Source organism: Rutilus rutilus (genome assembly GCF_951802725.1).
Source record: "Rutilus rutilus genome assembly, chromosome: 6".
In the NCBI taxonomy this organism is placed as follows: domain Eukaryota; kingdom Metazoa; phylum Chordata; class Actinopteri; order Cypriniformes; family Leuciscidae; genus Rutilus; species Rutilus rutilus.
The window spans coordinates 49,791,157-49,811,205 of record NC_140214.1 but is presented as its reverse complement, the minus strand read 5'-3'; the positions used below and the strand labels follow the sequence as shown (position 1 = coordinate 49,811,205).

General features: G+C 40.8%; 1 protein-coding gene across 1 annotated transcript in view; it reads right to left on the bottom strand.

Moving 5' to 3' along the window:
• Positions 1-20,049, bottom strand: part of LOC311291903 (cadherin-2) — an 86,473-nt gene that overhangs the window by 41,096 nt on the left and 25,328 nt on the right. The window contains exons 3-5 of the mRNA XM_084411258.1: positions 11,899-12,122; positions 1,202-1,324; positions 772-927 (exon numbers count right to left, since the gene is read on the bottom strand). Of these exons, the coding sequence (XP_084267384.1) occupies positions 772-927; positions 1,202-1,324; positions 11,899-12,122 (503 nt within the window). The remainder of the gene's footprint in view (positions 1-771; positions 928-1,201; positions 1,325-11,898; positions 12,123-20,049) is intronic.

The window sequence follows — 20,049 nt, the reverse complement described above, 5'->3', positions numbered from 1 at the left end:
CTGCTCAGCAAAAGTTTACAGTAAAAACAGTGTAATATTATTCCAGTGTAAATCATCTGTTGTCTATGTGAATATACAGTAAAGTGTCATTTATTCCTGTGATCAAAGCTGAATGTTCAGCATCATTACTCCAGTCTTCAGTGTCACATGATCCTTCACAAATCACTCTAATATGATGATCTGATGCTCACGAAACATTTATGATTATTATCAGTGTTGATAATTATTATTTTTATTTATTTGTTGTTATTATAATTATTTTTTTATTTTGAAATATTAGTGACCCTAAACTTACAGTTTTACACACAAGAAAGAGCCCGATGATTAGCTTAGACCAGGGGTGCCCAATCCTGCTCCTGCCGATGGACTGTCCTGCACAGGTCATCCCCAACCCTAATCAAACACACCTGAAGCCACCAATTAAGGTCTTCAGGATCACTTGAAAATGAAAGGCAGGTGTGTTTGATTAGGGTCGGAGAGGAACTGTGCAGGACAGTCGATCGGCAGGAGCGGGGTTAGGCACCCCTGGCTTAGACTCAGTCACTCTTTCCCTCAGCCCAGGAGAATCTTCTACTACTCGGTGTTATAAAACAGCATTAGAGTTAGGCTTAGAATTACACTCTGTGTATAGAGAGAGATCACCTCTGCAGCAATACTGTGGACATGCTTCAGCTGATGCCATTACTGAGTACAGTCATCTGTTCAGTTATAAAGAATAGCACATTCTTAACAACAGAAGAACAGTCTAGTTTGAAGTATAGAGGAACTCACATTGAAGCTGGGCAAGTGCTCTCGGTCCAGGGGCTTGAGGACGGTCAGCTGTCCTGAGACGGGGTCGATGGAGAAGACCCCAGTGGGGGGCTGGTCGGCCCCGGGGCCCGTCACGCTGTAGCGTAAACTCACACGCTCGTCATTATCTGAGCGAATCTACATGACAGCAGAGAGAGAGCACAGCCCTGAACAACAGGAAGCAGCTTCGCAACACATTCAAACAGGGGTTTAATAAAAATCCAGGGCGGGACATGATTTTAAAGGAAATTTGGATTTCACGTTAACATATCATTTACCCTGAAACCACAGCAGATTCAGCAACATGTGGATTCTGTGAGATAATATGATACCGATATTATATTACTATAACTGTGTGTGTGTGTGTGTGTGTGTGTGTGTGTGTGTGTGTGTGTGTGTGTGTTAATCTTACCCTAACCAGTTTCAATGGGAAAGGCCCTCTTGAGTTTTCTGCCACATTGATAGGAGGAATCACCCAATCTCTCTTCATGCGCTTGAGAGACATGTCCGTCAGGCGGGGGGGAAACACTATTTCCTGCAGATATGGTCACAGGTGTAGACAAATGTGTTAAACTTGTGTAACAACGAACAGATGTAAAGTGATACAGCTGCAGGTGTGTACATGTGTCAGTGAATTGTCTAATCAGTGAATTTCATACAAAATGAAATTACTGATATATATATATATATATATATATATATATATATATATATATATATATATATATATATATATATATATATATTTTTTTTTTTTTAATGTTGGCATTATTTACAATTAAATAACAAAATCCAGTGGGCAATGTCACCAAAATCTTATTTCACAATATTAGAAATGTTATTTCATGATAACAATATATATATCACTATAGCTATTTTATTTTTGTTATTACAAATAAAAACAAAGCAGCAAATTACAAACAACAGGGCAAATACAATAAAACAAAAAATATGAATTAAACCAATTAAGATTTTCAGGTGCAATAGGTTTATTTAACATGTAGTTAGAAACAGTACAGACATTTAATAATCAAATGTAAATGTAAAATTGTTCATTGAATGAATTAAATATAAATCTGTTCTTATTAAATCGACAAAAGGTATTCAGTCAAGAGCAGTGAGTGATGTTAGACACAGAGCCGGAGGTTTATTAGGCTGCTGTCACTTTAAGACCAAACACATGACCCATTACACTGATACTGTAACACCTGTGCTCTGTGTCTGTTTCCCTGTGAACTGGTTTTCCCCAATCTGTTTGATTGGTCATTTCTTACACCTGTGTCCTGTTCATTATCTAATTAAGTTCCTTTGTTTGCTCTGTGTATTTAGACCCTGTGTTCTCCCTCAGTCTTCATCCGTTCCCGTTTAATGTTTGTGTGGTTTTCTCCTGGTTCCTGAGTTTTGTCGTTAGATACCTTTATAATCGTTCTCTTGCTATTTCCACTACCACGCTCTGTAACCGATACACAACTGTTTACTTTCACCTGAGACGTAACCGGCTGAGTCTACATGAAGACTCCACACGGTGGGCTTTTTGCAGCACTCCTCATTTTATTGTAAAATTATTTGTCAGGAATATAGACCAAATGCAATAAAATGACTATTAAAGCTATTAGCAGCCCTTTAAGATAATGCAATTGTAAATAACAGAATAATAGAAAACAAAAGACAGTGAGAGAGAGACAGATAAACAAGCTGCCATCGTGGAACGAGGGGAATATGTTGGAGGATTTGAGGGCACACTAAACACAACTGAATCTTCCAGATGATTCGTTCAAACATAATTCCACAGAACTCAACACTACAGACCCCAGATCAGCAGTCTAACCTAGGGCCATAAGTGGAGTGGGCTCCAGCCAGTCTGAGCTAACCAACGAAAACCCCAGAAATTTTTTTTTTTATATGTTAGCATATAAATCCGCATTGAAGCTCCACACCCCAAACAGTTGGTGGCGGTAATGCACCAAATTGGTATGCCAACCGCCAATACATTTAAAGAAGTAGGAATATGCATAGATATCATATATAAAGGCTAGATGTCTCGTCCGCGCTGCTGGCCAATGGAGGTCAACGTCCGCACACGGCGGCCATCTTACCACAGGGTGCTCGCTCACTCGTAACATGGTGCATGCACTTTTAAATAACCATAACTTGCTCAATTTTCTACCGATTTTCAAACGGTTTGGTTTGTTATAAACGTCAGAGATGTAGTTATGACACTGCATACATATGACAATGGACTTCCATATGAAAGAATTATAGCCACGTTAATAACGTTTGTAAGAAACCAAACCGTTTGTAAATCCGTCAAGATTTCAGCGAGATAAGAGGATTTGTGTGGTTACCACACACTTCCCTGTGGTAAGATGGCCGCCGGTGATGCCGGAAGTGACTCCGCCGTAAGACATCTAGCCTTTATTATATGATATCTATGGGAATATGCGTCTCACAGTCACAGGTGACGTCATCTATTTCCGGCGTGGCGCGGGAGTGTTTGTATGTGTGGACTGAGGAATCCTGTGGCACATTGTTGCAACGCGCATTGTATTGGATTGTTTTAATGTCCTGGAGTTTAAATCCCCTGCGTACTGCAAGCAGTCTGAAGCGTTAAAGACATAGAGGGAGAGACGCTGCAGTGGGCTTCTCGCCGGGGCTTTGGCGGCTGTACTCTCGTATGCTGACGCTCACATTACTGATCATTGTTCAACATTGGGCTGCAGACTGTTTCGTTATGCGGCGTGTCGCTGGCCAGACTGGAGGCGTAGTATCCATGAACTATATTAGCATGCTGCTGTGTTTTACTTGCTTTATTCTATGTGTGTTTATTTCGGCGCTGGACACTTTGAATATCAACTGACCGGTAGCCTGGCGTGCCGCAGATCCAGCACTGTGTGGCCTTCTCTCACTCCGAGGCCTCGAAGGGTTTGGATGACCACTCAACAGTCACCATCGTGATCTGGGCTCTTTCTGTGTCTTAACGCTGTATAAATTGAATTGGTTTCTTTACCCATTTAATTGTTTTTTTCTTCTTTTTGCTCAGGTGAACCTGTTGCTTTACAAATCAAATTTTCTTTGGTTGTAGCTCAGTTTCTGTGAATTTATTATTATTATTATTATTATTATTATTATTATTTCTTGTGTTAACCGAGTTTCTGTGAATCCGTTATTTTTCTTTTGATCAGTTTTTGTGAATTTGTTATGTACAATATGTTTATTTTTATCATTTCTTTCCAATTTGATTACCAAATTTTATATGGATGCGTGTGTGTATATGTTTGTATGTCTGTATGTTCCACGTGCAGTGTTCCACATCTGGGGGTGAAGTGTGAGTTCACGTGTGTTTGCTGTGTTTTTCAGAGAGTAGGCGAGCAGGCCCCAGCCCTGGAGTGGAGGCAGAGTTGTGTGTGTGTGTGTGTATTATAGCTTTATATTTGGATTTTCATACATGTGATTTAATGCTTTCCAATAAAACTGGGTTTTTTTTGTATTTCACCTCTGTTTCGAGTCCTGACTCAGCCGTAATGGAACCTGTGTGCTTTAGTGATGCTTCTAAAGGCGATTCCCCGGTAGATTAGCCTCCGGGGTGGCGTAGGCGGGTATCTTAGAGGTGTAGATTTGTAAGTCTGCCCTCTGGGGGTGGATTGCTGGTATAGGCAATTCCCTCCCTGGTTTAAACTTTCAATTGTTCTTGCTAAACCCTGAGAGTAACCACCACGCCGCCACACAAGCTTCAAAGAGATGAGCCCAGCTAAAGGAAGAACGTGTCAACGTTAGATAGTGTGGAAGAGACTGATTGGTTCAGAGATGGCACAGCTCGGGGCCCGACCAAGATAACAACAGAGGTTGCTTGATCCCAAGACAAAGGATCTCAAACAGACCTCCTTCTTAATGACCCCTGAACGACCCCAGGGTTGAAATCTCTTAAAACCACAGAGACTGAGACTTCACATATCAATATACATAAAATCATCCCACAACAGAAGAAAATACCGCCTCTGAAATAAAGACAGTGCCTAATTGGTCAGAACTCATCCAGGAGGCCGGACAAACATTTGAGTTTAAAATCTTTGGACCCAAACAAAGCATTAGCATATACTAAGAGTAGCCATTGAGTAGCCGTGACAGAGTAACCAGACAGACGAGTAACCATGTAGACGAGCAGACGAAAGAACCCAACTCAAGATCAGAAGAACATCTCATCTCACTTTTCGAGACTCTCAACGAAAAGCAGAAGAAAACTAAGTAAGAGAATACTTAGCAAAGTTTCGCTCCACGATTCGGCTGCAAAGCCCGCTTCCAACTTCAAAGACTTTCCATCCATCCGCCAGCACACCACGTGATTGGCCGCTCGAGACAGGCACGAAGAGACCGCCAGCCAATCACCGAACAAAGGAAAAGCCCTTTTCGAGCAAAGGAACGCAACTAACGCAAGTAGCGCCCAGACTCTTAGCTGAACAATATTTAATAACCCGCCTAAGAAACGATAGAAGGGTTAAATTAATGATTGATGGTTCGTTCAGGTCATGTCTTATAAGTGAATATATTGCTAGAAATGTGGGATTTCATCATCTCACTCTTAAGACTCATTCTTTCCTCACTTTCTTTCTTTCTGCAACTCATGTGTGTGTTTGTGTTAGATATTAGTTTTATGTGTTAGAATAATCAATAAAGTCTTGTTTGTATTTTAAAGAGAAGTGTTCTTGTGTTATGTGCTTACGAAATTAAGTGACCTTGGAGTTCTCCCCCGTATCTCTGGTTAGGAGAGGAACCAGGCGAGTGTGGTGGAGGGATGCGATCAATTATTATTATTATAATAACAATTATACGAAAAATGTTGAAGATAAACCATTTGAGGGGAAATTCACAAGTGTGAAGCATTAATTATATTGGTTTTATAGTAAATGTCATACGTTTAACTTTGCTTTTTTCTTTCTTTTTTTTTTCATGGAATATTACCAGCAGAAATTAACTTTCTCATTAATTTCCAGGGGCAATTTTTTTTTCTAACTATGTTCTTACCATTTTTTATTAAACCCAAGCATTTACACTTCAATTACAACAGCAGAGATAATGTTATGAGATTAATGATTTAAATATAAAAAAAAAAAAGAAAAACTGAATATAGAAAAAAATGGGAATGAGATGAAAAAAAAAAAAACGCCAGTAGGTGGCGGCAAATCACTGTCTTAATGATGAATGAGTCATAGAAGCATTCATTCAAATGATTGGTTCTGGAACTCAGCAACTGGGTCACTGAATCTCTAAACCCCCGATTTGTTCAGAGACACTCTAAACTCTTAACTCTTTTGCTGTGGCTTGTTTGGAACTATTGTCATTGGAGAAATAGAGTAAAAACTGAGAATATTGACAATATTATGTCAAAAATGTCACTTATCACAATATTCAAACTTTGTTTACTCAACTGTTGTATAAAATTTGCAATCTCGCCAATATTTCAATATCATATGTTATTAATATAAAAATAACTCCTACTAGGGCCATTTTCCCACATCTTTTGGGTGCATTGTATTAATTCTGCTGGCATTTGGCCCCCCAATCCCCTGATACCGTCTGACCCTGCTTCAAGAGAAACAGATCAAATACAACAAAACACCATTAATAGTTTTGCATGTTGTTTTCCGTCATTGGAAAGAGCGACATATTTGGCATTAAAGCACTATGATTTGAAAGAAACAAATGTCAGCACATTTATGCTCATTAATTAGATAACATATGCCATCATTAATTATCATTTGAATCTACTGACAGCCTTAGGCTACATTTGAAACATAATTTTGTATAAAGAGGCATGTTGTTTTGACAACTATACTCTCTAGATTTAACGTTAGTCAAATGAACTCTAATGAACAGGTTATAAGCCATAGCTTACTTTTAGACATGGTGAATGAAGTCTGCGGTCATGATGGTCGAGTCTGATATCCATTGTCAGTTGTTATGCATACAGAAAATCTCCTTTTATGAATATGGTCAATTTCGAAGCGTTTATATCCAGAATCCAGAATCACTGGAGTCAAACCGCAAACTTACCTAAAGCGCAACTTATGACGTCAGAAGTAACGTATACATCATGGCGTAGTGTAATTATCAGCACTACGTCACATTACTAGCATAAGATGAGCTTTACACTTAAAGGGATGGTTTGGAGTAAATTCAACCTAGGGTCGTTTGCACCATGACCTCGAGCCGAACACCCCCCAGAAGCCTTTTCCTCTTGGTTGAACATTATTAAAGTTAGAGCTTATTTAGAGATATCAGCCGGATGGTTTAGTGCAGGCGCTAATGGACCCAAGGCTGTATCTGGTAAATTACCGCACTAATAATGCCCAGAATGCACCACACTTCTACAGTAGCACACACAGGTTCTGTACTCATAAAACCAGGCATTGGAAAGTGTGTAAGTACATCAGGAGTTTATTTAAATAACACTTGCCTGACGGCTAATGCTACCGCTAACCCGGACGTCGAGGTCACTTCAGTGGTTTGGGAAAAGCACATAAAAGTCCTGCAGAAAGCCAGTTTTTTCCAAAGTGTTGACAACTTTGTGTTAACTAATAATTGCTATAATCTGGTACTACCAACAAAATATTAGTGTATTCCTGGAACTGGGCGTCGTTACACTACATCCTTATGATCGCTTTCTGCATCGCTTTCTGCAGGACTTATACGTGCTTTTACGGAAGCTAGAATTTTACTTTGTAACATGTTAAATATGGATATTTTTCTTCCACGAACGCTTTGCTTCAGAAGGCCCTTATTAACCCCAGAAGCCATGTGGAGCACTTTTATGATGGACAGATGCACTTTTATGATGGACAGATGCACTTTTATGATGGACAGATGCACTTTTATGATGGATAGATGCACTTTTATGATGGACAGATGCACTTTTATGATGGACAGATGCACTTTTATGATGGATAGATGCACTTTTATGATGGACAGATGCACTTTTATGATGGATAGATGCACTTTTATGATGGATAGATGCACTTTTATGATGGACAGATGCACTTTTATGATGGACAGATGCACTTTTATGATGGATAGATGCACTTTTATGATGGACAGATGCACTTTTATGATGGATAGATGCACTTTTATGATGGATAGATGCACTTTTATGATGGACAGATGCACTTTTATGATGGACAGATGCACTTTTATGATGGACAGATGCACTTTTATGATGGATAGATGCACTTTTATGATGGACAGATGCACTTTTATGATGGACAGATGCACTTTTATGATGGATAGATGCACTTTTATGATGGACAGATGCACTTTTATGATGGATAGATGCACTTTTATGATGGATAGATGCACTTTTATGATGGACAGATGCACTTTTATGATGGATAGATGCACTTTTATGATGGATAGACGCACGTTTGTCATGGATAGATGCACTTTTATCATGGATAGATGCACTTTTATCATGGATAGATGCACTTTTATGATGGACAGATGCACTTTTATCATGGACAGATGCACTTTTATGATGGATAGATGCACTTTTATCATGGACAGATGCACTTTTATCATGGACAGATGCACTTTTATGATGGATAGATGCACTTTTATCATGGACAGATGCACTTTTATGATGGATAGATGCACTTTTATCATGGACAGATGCACTTTTATGATGGATAGATGCACTTTTATCATGGATAGATGCACTTTTATGATGGATAGACGCACGTTTGTCATGGATAGATGCACTTTTATCATGGATAGATGCACTTTTATCATGGATAGATGCACTTTTATGATGGACAGATGCACTTTTATCATGGACAGATGCACTTTTATGATGGATAGATGCACTTTTATCATGGACAGATGCACTTTTATGATGGATAGATGCACTTTTATCATGGATAGATGCACTTTTATGATGGATAGATGCACTTTTATCATGGACAGATGCACTTTTATCATGGACAGATGCACTTTTATGATGGATAGATGCACTTTTATCATGGACAGATGCACTTTTATGATGGATAGATGCACTTTTATCATGGACAGATGCACTTTTATGATGGATAGATGCACTTTTATCATGGATAGATGCACTTTTATCATGGACAGATGCACTTTTATCATGGACAGATGCACTTTTATGATGGACAGATGCACTTTTATCATGGATAGATGCACTTTTATGATGGACAGATGCACTTTTATCATGGATAGATGCACTTTTATGATGGATAGACGCACGTTTGTCATGGATAGATGCACTTTTATCATGGATAGATGCACTTTTATGATGGATAGATGCACTTTTATGATGGACAGATGCACTTTTATGACGGACAGATGCACTTTTATGATGGACAGATGCACTTTTATCATGGATAGATGCACTTTTATGATGGACAGATGCACGTTTGTCATGGATAGATGCACTTTTATGATGGATAGACGCACGTTTGTCATGGATAGAGGCACTTTAATTATGGATAGAGGCACTTTAATTATGGATAGATGCACTTTAATTATGGATAGATGCACTTTAATTATGGATAGATGCACTTTTATGATGGACAGATGCACTTTTATGATGGACAGATGCACTTTTATGATGGATAGATGCACTTTTATGATGGACAGATGCACTTTTATGATGGATAGATGCACTTTAATTATGGACAGAGGCACTTTTATGATGGATAGATGCACTTTTATGATGGATAGATGCACTTTTATGATGGACAGATGCACTTATGATGGACAGATGCACTTTTATGATGGATAGATGCACTTTAATTATGGACAGAGGCACTTTTATGATGGATAGATGCACTTTTATGATGGACAGATGCACTTTTATGATGGACAGATGCACTTTTAAGATGGATAGATGCACTTTTAAGATGGACAGATGCACTTTTATGATGGACAGATGCACTTTTAAGATGGATAGATGCACTTTTAAGATGGACAGATGCACTTTTAAGATGGATAGATGCACTTTTAAGATGGATAGATGCACTTTTATGATGGACAGATGCACTTTTATGACGGACAGATGCACTTTTATGATGGACAGATGCACTTTTATCATGGATAGATGCACTTTTATGATGGACAGATGCACGTTTGTCATGGATAGATGCACTTTTATGATGGATAGACGCACGTTTGTCATGGATAGAGGCACTTTAATTATGGATAGAGGCACTTTAATTATGGATAGATGCACTTTAATTATGGATAGATGCACTTTAATTATGGATAGATGCACTTTTATGATGGACAGATGCACTTTTATGATGGATAGATGCACTTTTATGATGATAGATGCACTTTTATGATGGACAGATGCACTTTTATGATGGATAGATGCACTTTTATGATGGATAGATGCACTTTTATGATGGACAGATGCACTTTTATGATGGATAGATGCACTTTTATGATGGACAGATGCACTTTTATGATGGATAGATGCACTTTAATTATGGACAGAGGCACTTTTATGATGGATAGATGCACTTTTATGATGGATAGATGCACTTTTATGATGGACAGATGCACTTATGATGGACAGATGCACTTTTATGATGGATAGATGCACTTTAATTATGGACAGAGGCACTTTTATGATGGATAGATGCACTTTTATGATGGACAGATGCACTTTTATGATGGACAGATGCACTTTTAAGATGGATAGATGCACTTTTAAGATGGACAGATACACTTTTATGATGGAGAGATGCACGTTTGTCATGGATAGATGCACTTTTATCATGGATAGATGAACTTTAATTATGGACAGGCACTTTTATGATGGATATATGCACTTTTATGATGGACAGATGCACTTTTATGATGGATAGATGCACTTTTATGATGGATAGATGCACGTTTATCATGGATAGATACACTTTTATCATGGATTGACGCACGTTTGTCATGGATAGATGCACTTTTATCATGGATAGAGGCACTTTAATTATGGATAGAGGCACTTTTATGATGGACAGATGCACTTTTGTCATGGATAGATGCACTTTTATGATGGATAGATGCACTTTTATCATGGATAGATGCACTTTAATTATGGAAAGAGGCACTTTTATCATGGACAGATGCACTTTTATGATGGACAGATGTACTTTTATGATGGATAGATGGACTTTTATGGACTTCAAAACAGAAACAGCCATTCACTTCCATTATAAAGCTTGGAAGAGCCAGGACATTTTTTAATATAACTCTGATTGTATTCATCTGAAAGAAGAATGTCATATACACCTAGGTTGACTTGAGGGTGAGTAAATCATGGGATCATTTTTTTTTTTGGTGAACTATCCCTTTAATGATGATTTGAGAAGTGTATCAACAAATGTTATGTACAAAAAATGTTTAAATAAGCTAGAGACATTTTCCATATGGACATGCATTTAGAGGTTACTAAAATCTTGTTTAAAAGAAAGCTCCATATTTTAGGGCAGTGTTATTATCTCCGGAATCACTACATTACATCTATAACTGTGTTAATATATCCAGAATCACTACATTACAGCTATAACTGTGATAATATCTCCAGAATCACCACATTACAGCTATAACTGTGTTAATATATCCAGAATCACTACATTACATCTATAACTGTGTTAATATCTCCAGAATCACCACATTACAGCTATAACTGTGATAATATCTCCAGAATCACTACATTACAGCTATAACTGTGTTAATATATCCAGAATCACTACATTACATCTATAACTGTGTTAATATCTCCAGAATCACCACATTACAGCTATAACTGTGTTAATATCTCCAGAATCACTACATTACATCTATAACTGTGTTAATATCTCCAGAATCACTACATTACAGCTATAACTGTGTTAATATCTCCAGAATCACTACATTACATCTATAACTGTGTTAATATCTCCAGAATCACTACATTACAGCTATAACTGTGTTAATATCTCCAGAATCACCACATTACAGCTATAACTGTGTTAATATCTCCAGAATCACCACATTACAGCTATAACTGTGATAATATCTCCAGAATGCCTCTTCCAGCTCTGACTCATGATGCAGATGTCGTACCTGTGATGGATGAGCTCTGGCTGGGATCAGTGTGAGCTGTGTCCTCCACTGCTGACGGGAAGCCTCGTCCTGGGCTTTAATGAGCAGTGGAGTCCTCGTCCAGGAGTGGGACGGGTGTAGCGGGCGGAGCGCGTACACTACTCCATCCACTGAGATCCAGAAGTCTTCAGGCTCACTGCATTCAAACCTCACATGAGCCCGTCTGCCACAGTCCACATACTTCACTGCCAGACACAACAAACATCAACAATTACATCTTTTTGAGATGTAAGACAGAAATCAGGTTACATGAACAAAGTCTACTATTTCGTACATCTGTCTCCTGAGAAATATACTCTAACACCCTCTTATTTTTCTCCTTCTAGGTCTTAGAAGAGATCTCAATCACTTTGCAAACTGTGCACCAGGTCAAATGTCTCAATATGAACTCAAACCAGGGCCGTGCACAGACCTTTTGAGGGGCATGTGTTGAAACTGAAAAAGGGCAGCTTTGTCGTGCAGTGTTCAGGGGAAACGAGAGGCGATTAACCTCTCCTGACAGGCAGTCGGATGGTCGAATGAATTTCTGGCATGTCAGTAATTTTGGTCGTTCTTTGTAAGGATATCGCACAGTTGAAGCAGAGCTACGAGCCGATTGCCCTAAACTCAGTGTTTTTTTTGTCCTCACTGCGCCTGCACGAACACAGAAGTTAAACCATTTCATCTTTAATGCAGCAAGGAGTAGGTAACCTTGCTGAAATCGCACAGTGCATGCCCGTCTTAAGATTAGCACCCCTAATTACTACTTCCAAAAACAAATGATCTGAATAGATGATCTATAAGCACATAAATGATGACATCTCAGATAATTATCTAGTTGTGGTGTATTGACTGACTATTGCAATAGTGAGGTTCCTTTAAGAGGCTAAAGCCTGCAGAGGGCGTTCCTGTTTTGGGGTGAATATGTGTTTTTTGGTGGGGCTGGCCGAGCTAAGAGCTATCTTTACTATTCACAAAGTTATGGACGTCTCATCCTGTTATTCAAGTATCTTACACTGGCGACTCAAACCGACTGTGTGCAGATAAGTCTAGGTGCGACTGTTAAAGTGAGTGAAAATAATTTGCCATCTAGAGGCGAACATGACTACACTCGGCCGTATCGAAGAGTTTGATGAATGCTCGGGTAACTCTTACACAGAAAGATGATGATGCAAAAAAAACAAAAACGCTCAGTGCTGCTCAGTTTGTGTGGTGCAAAAGCGTATTCCATGTTACGTTCAGTGCTTGCCCCAACGCAGCCCTCTACTGTGTCTTATGCAAACATTGTCGCTGCCTTAAAACGCAATTACAGCCCAGCGCTGTCGGAGATTGTTCAACGTTTCCATTTTCACAACTGTAAGCAGAAACTTAAAGCATTTCAAACTACATTGCTGAACTTCAACGTCTGTGCACTGTGCTTTCGGGGATTAGTCAGAAGCAATGCTGCGTGATAGAATCGTGTGCGGGGTTATGGATGAAGCGCTGCAGTGACATCTGCTGGCTGAACCTACGCTTACGTTTAAAGAGGCAGAGGAAAAGGCTGCTGCTGAAACAGTAATGTTAAATGCTTGCCTACTTCGTCTGCACCAAAAAGAATCACGGCTGGAGGACAATGTTCATTATGTAGCCCATGTGCATGCATCAGTACATAAGACAGCAGCTCCAAATGAAAATCCTAAACGTGACAAGCCATGCTTCAGATGTGGTGGTCAGCACACCCCACAAGCCTGTAGGTTTTCCACGGCTGCATGCCATTGCTGTAAAAAAAAAAGAGGACACATAGAAAGACTAAACATGGTGCTGACAAGGATGCAGCCAGCACCATAGCAGAACGGTAGACATTATAACTCACAAAGAACAGAATGATTACTCTGTCAAATCAGAAAGAGGGGGGCAGAGGCTATATCTGGCCACTGTTATACTGAACAAACAAGCACACACAATAGAAGTGGATTCAGGAGCAGCCTTCTCCTTGTTTAGTGAGATCCTTGTTTTGTTTTTTATCACTCATTGTGGCCCTCCTAACCCCCTGAAATTCATGCGAACAATTGAATATTAAAGCAGTGGTCACAGGCAACCTTGGAAGTGAAAGGAAAAATATTTGTGGAGGTAATGTAAAAAGGAAGACGAAACACATTGCCCTTGTTCGTCTTTCAGGGCCAGGGCACTGGTCTGTTGGGACGGCACTGGTTTGATGCCCTAGGAATTTCAGTGGAAGGAGTACACAGGGTACAGCTGCAGTCCACATTGGGGTTTGCCGGACTCCCCCGATCTCTATTGACATTAATTCCACAGTTACTCAACGTATCTTCAAAGCCCGCCCAGATCACGACCCCTGATCACGACCCCTGATCACGACCCCAGATCACGACTCCAGATCACGACCCCAGATCACGACTCCAGATCACCACCCCTGATCACGACCCCTGATCACGACCCCAGATCACGACCCCTGATCACGACCCCTGATCACGACCCCAGATCACGACCCCTGATCATGACCCCTGATCACGACCCTGATCACGACCCTGATCACGACCCTGATCACGACCCCAGATCATGACTCCAGATCACGACCCCAGATCACGACCCCTGATCACGACCCTGATCACGACCCCTGATCACGACCCCAGATCACGACCCCAGATCACGACCCCAGATCACGACCCCAGATCACGACCCCTGATCACGACTCCAGATCACGACTCCAGATCACGACCCCTGATCACGACCCCTGATCACGACCCCAGATCACGACCCCAGATCACGACCCCTGATCACGACCCCTGATCACGACTCCAGATCACGACTCCAGATCACGACCCCTGATCACGACCCCTGATCACGACCCCTGATCACGACCCCTGATCACGACCCCAGATCACGACCCCAGATCACGACCCCTGATCACGACCCCTGATCACGACCCCAGATCACGACCCCTGATCACGACCCTGATCACGACCCCTGATCACGACCCCTGATCACGACCCCTGATCACGACCCCTGATCACGACCCCTGATCACGACCCTGATCACGACCCCTGATCACGACCCCAGATCACGACCCCTGATCACGACCCCTGATCACGACTCCAGATCACGACTCCAGATCACGACCCCTGATCACGACCCCTGATCACGACCCCAGATCACGACCCCTGATCACGACCCCTGATCACGACCCCTGATCACGACCCCAGATCACGACCCCAGATCACGACCCCAGATCACGACCCCTGATCACGACCCCAGATCACGACCCCAGATCACGACCCCAGATCACGACCCCTGATCACGACCCCTGATCACGACTCCAGATCACGACCCCTGATCACGACCCCAGATCACGACCCCTGATCACGACCCCTGATCACGACCCCAGATCACGACCCCTGATCACGACCCCTGATCACGACCCCTGATCACGACCCCTGATCACGACCCCTGATCACGACCCCAGATCACGACCCCTGATCACGACCCTGATCACGACCCTGATCACGACCCCTGATCACGACCCCTGATCACGACCCCTGATCACGACCCCTGATCACGACCCCAGATCACGACCCCTGATCACGACCCCTGATCACGACCCTGATCACGACCCCTGATCACGACCCTGATCACGACCCTGATCACGACCCCAGATCACGACTCCAGATCACGACCCCAGATCACGACCCCTGATCACGACCCTGATCACGACCCCTGATCACGACCCCAGATCACGACCCCTGATCACGACTCCAGATCACGACTCCAGATCACGACCCCTGATCACGACCCCTGATCACGACCCCAGATCACGACCCCTGATCACGACCCCTGATCACGACCCCTGATCACGACCCCAGATCACGACCCCAGATCACGACCCCAGATCACGACCCCTGATCACGACCCCTGATCACGACCCCTGATCACGACCCTGATCACGACCCTGATCACCACCCCTGATCACGACTCCAGATCACGACTCCAGATCACGACCCCTGATCACGACCCCTGATCACGACCCCTGATCACGACCCTGATCACGACCCCTGATCACGACCCTAGATCACGACCCCTGATCACGACCCCTGATCACGACCCCAGATCACGACCCCTGATCACGACCCCTGATCACGACCCCTGATCACGACCCCTGATCACGACCCCAGATCACGACCCCAGATCACGACCCCAGATCACGACCCTGATCACGACCCCTGATCATGACTCCAGAGCACTCAAAATCTATTGCCATTTTCAAGCACTATTCAAGTAATTATGGTTTTGGGAAAGAGCTTGCAATTCTAAAATGATATGATATTCTAAAATTATGTGATATACTAAGGAAATTAAAGCTGCATTCAGTAGCTTCGGGATTTCTTCGCTGTATTCTGGCTTTTTGCTCCCAGGTTTCTCTCTAGAGCTCCCCCCACAGCTTCGGAATAGATATTTGACAACACTGTTGTAAAAACTCGTTGGCTATTCTCAGACACCAGAGGCTAGCAGATCAACGACATCAAAGCAGATGGGACATTCTTTAAGACGTCTTCTTCATTCGGGTTCGGACAGCGTGAGGGAGCGCAATAATGACGGCATTTTAGCAGATTTCTTTTGGCCGTAAAGCAATTGTTTACATCGCGAGACCTGATATCACGCGAGACTTCCTGACGCGGCGGCCCAAAGTTGCAAGTGCGTATTTTCCGCTCACGGGCACCAGGGGGGTGCGAAACGACCACCATTCAACCCGAAATAAGTAATATAACCATTCCAATGACTCCGAAGCTGTTCAGTTAAGGTAAAAAAAGTTACTTAGTTCACCTTTAAGAAAAATAAATCCCAAAAATGTTAGATACAAGATTTCTCTAACAAGCTACACTATTCCACGTTATAAGCTATTGGCTCAGTTCCCTCTCAAAGCAATACTGAATGTCAACTGCAACATCAATAGTAGATAACACACTAAACACACTGAGAGCTGAATGAGGGGAATGGTGGGTAATGTGTGTGGAATGCTTACAGGAGGGCTGATGCAGCAGTAGACAGGATGCAGTCAGCAGAGAGACGGCACACTAATGCCTCAAACCACACAACACATTACATCCACCTCAATACAGCCATTCAACACGCGTGCACAAACACACACACACACACACACACACACACACACACACACACACACACACACACACACACACACACACTAACTGTAATTATTTAAGCAATCCCATGGGAGCAAGAGTGTTGTTGAATTGAATTTCATCACAGGTAATAACATGACTCATATTCAGACCAACATTATGATTTATTTTACACAGTGATGGACAAAGTACACAAATCATGTGCTTGAGCTAAAGTACAGAGACTCTCAATCAACCGTCATTTTGTTTGTTTGTTTATTGCAATTTGATTAATTTGCTCCATCATATGTATCAAAACATTTGTCTATATCAGAACTCTGGCATAATTTTGAACTATTTAGGTGGTGTCAATTAGCCAACAATAGTTATAAAGTAAGATTAGTGGGTGCAGACATTAAATATGTATTGAACAGCAAGTACAAAACTCTCAAACTCCAGGTGTCAGTCACTGACTCCAAACAGTGCACATACTGTAATAAGAAGTGTGTAATTGCAGTCAGGAGTATGAAATATTGCACAGTTAATTGAAAGAGAATTAATTTAAACCAAAGTCAAGGGCCAATTGCCCAACTAAAGTGAACACTAATCATCATAATGGTGACTGTGGCTGCACAATATTGGGGAAAAAGGTGACATTGCGATGTTGTTTTTTAGTGATATATTCCTATATGTAAACAATTCACCAGATGACTACTATAAAATATAAATATGATACATGGTCACTAATATTAAATTGGTCAAAAATAGCAAAGAGCGCTCCTGTTATAATCACTGAAGATGTAACTCATGTGAAAACCAATATAATCAATGAATCTGACTACACTGCACAAACAATCTCTCATTTACATGGTGTCTACGCTATATTGGTTATAATGAGAGGATTCATGAAAGTGCCATTTCGAGCAGATTTCATCTGTGTAGAGACTCAATTAAACAAAACTTTGACGGATATTTTTGCAACCAAATCTTCATTTTCAGTGTTTTTCTCCTGCACGTAACTGCACGTTTGTAAATAAAGTAAAAAAAAAAAAAGAAGAACCCCGGAGTTATTGATATGTATCAGACAGACCTCTCTTGTAGATTACTCATGGAACTGTGCAAGTTTTTCTTTTTGTATTCAGCAGCAAAAAAAATTAGTATGACATATTACGGCGAGACACTACAGGTGAATAGGGTAAACTTTTAAAATAATAGATATCACCATGAAACTTCCTCAGTTTATTACACAAGTATATTAAAAATGTATTACAAGTTTGTACGTTTAATTATGCAAATTAGGCATTATCTCATTAAATATGCGAGATTTTGCATATATTTTCGGTAGATAGATCTGAACATATCAAGTCAAGTCAAGTCATCTTCATTTATATAGCGCTTTTAACAATGTAGATTGTTCCAAAGCGGCTTTACAGAGATACAAGGATAGTTTAAAGTAACAGAGATTGTTTTGGCTTTACAGCAGCTCTAGAATAAAGTTATTTTCCAGCTAAAGTTAATTTGATAAAGCCAGGTGCAAAATAATTTTTTCATTTTGGTTTACACACAAGATTTTCGCCATATTTTTTTATTAAAATGTCACATAAATCAGGCCAGGAATGATTTATTGACAAATCCCTCTGAAATATCTTCAGAATACTGCTAAGTGTATAACTGTAAAGTTAGCACATATTGAAGGAGTAAACTAGCCCAAAATCTCCAAACTGACCACTGCATGAAATATCTATGTTTTTGCCTGCCGTGTCTCGCCTTAATTTGCCTTACTCATCATCTCAGATGCTCTGGTGTCGATGCTGAAACCACGTACTACTTCAAACAGACTTCAACAACTTGTGTACACATACTTTGTGTTGTGGTCTTGCTGGGCTGAAGAAAGCGCACAACGAATGATAATCAGGAAAACAAGGTATTTAAAAGTACATTTGGAAGTATCAAGACGTTCATACAAACAGAAACAATAACCGACCAGGACTAACTGACCAGCGGGAAACTTAATACAGATACAAATCAACAATGATGAGGAGGCACAGGTGACACGGATGATGAAGACGATGAACAGGTGGGTAATTGAGGGAGTGAGTTCAGGTGTGAAGACACGAGGGATTCTGGGAAGTGTAGTGCAGACGAAGACAGAGTGGTGCAGACGATGACTGTGACAGACTGTTACTACCACGAGAATTACCAGCTCTGCTTCGGTGACGCATTGCTGCCACATACATATTCTTTTTTCCCCTCAATTATGTCGTAATGACGAGATCTTATGTCGTTAAAACGACATATTTTCTTGGCCTTATAAGGACATGTAGGACATATTATTTCTTATTCAAAAGTAAGAATGGAATGGAAAGTTGACAAGCCATTAAAAAGTATTGACTTAAGAAACACATCTTTTTTCAAATATTTTCAATAAATCATGTTCCCACTCTGGCGACGAATTTTACAATGAAACTAAATTCTATTTATTATGTAAAATTTTAAGGCATTAACTAATTCCGGGCGTTCAGGGACCTGGATATTGGATAAGGGGGCATTGGCCCAAAAAAGGTTGAGAACCACTGTTGTAAACGAATTCAACCCAAGCGCTCTTTGGTGACGTGGATGATTACGTTACTGTTGATCATCTGTCCATCATCGTATAAAGCCCGCCCTGACAATTTGATTGGTCCGAACAGCTCTGGTTCGAGCATAATAGCTCCACAACGGATCAAGTCCAGACCGAATCCAGGCTAGCTATTAGGTATAGTCTTATCACTTGCCTGTATTTTGTTCCATATTCATGAAGAATTACAAAAGGAGATGTTATGAAGAATATCATGTCAGTTACTTTTTCATACTGTAAATTAAAAGGTGAATGAGAATGACTCTATCAGCTCAATTATCATGTCAATTTTTTATTTTATTTTATACTTATAATGACTGTTTGCAGATTAAGTTTGTCTGTAATGCAGCTGATTAATTGTTTTATTTTTTTCTATTGAAAGAGAACAGAATATTTAAA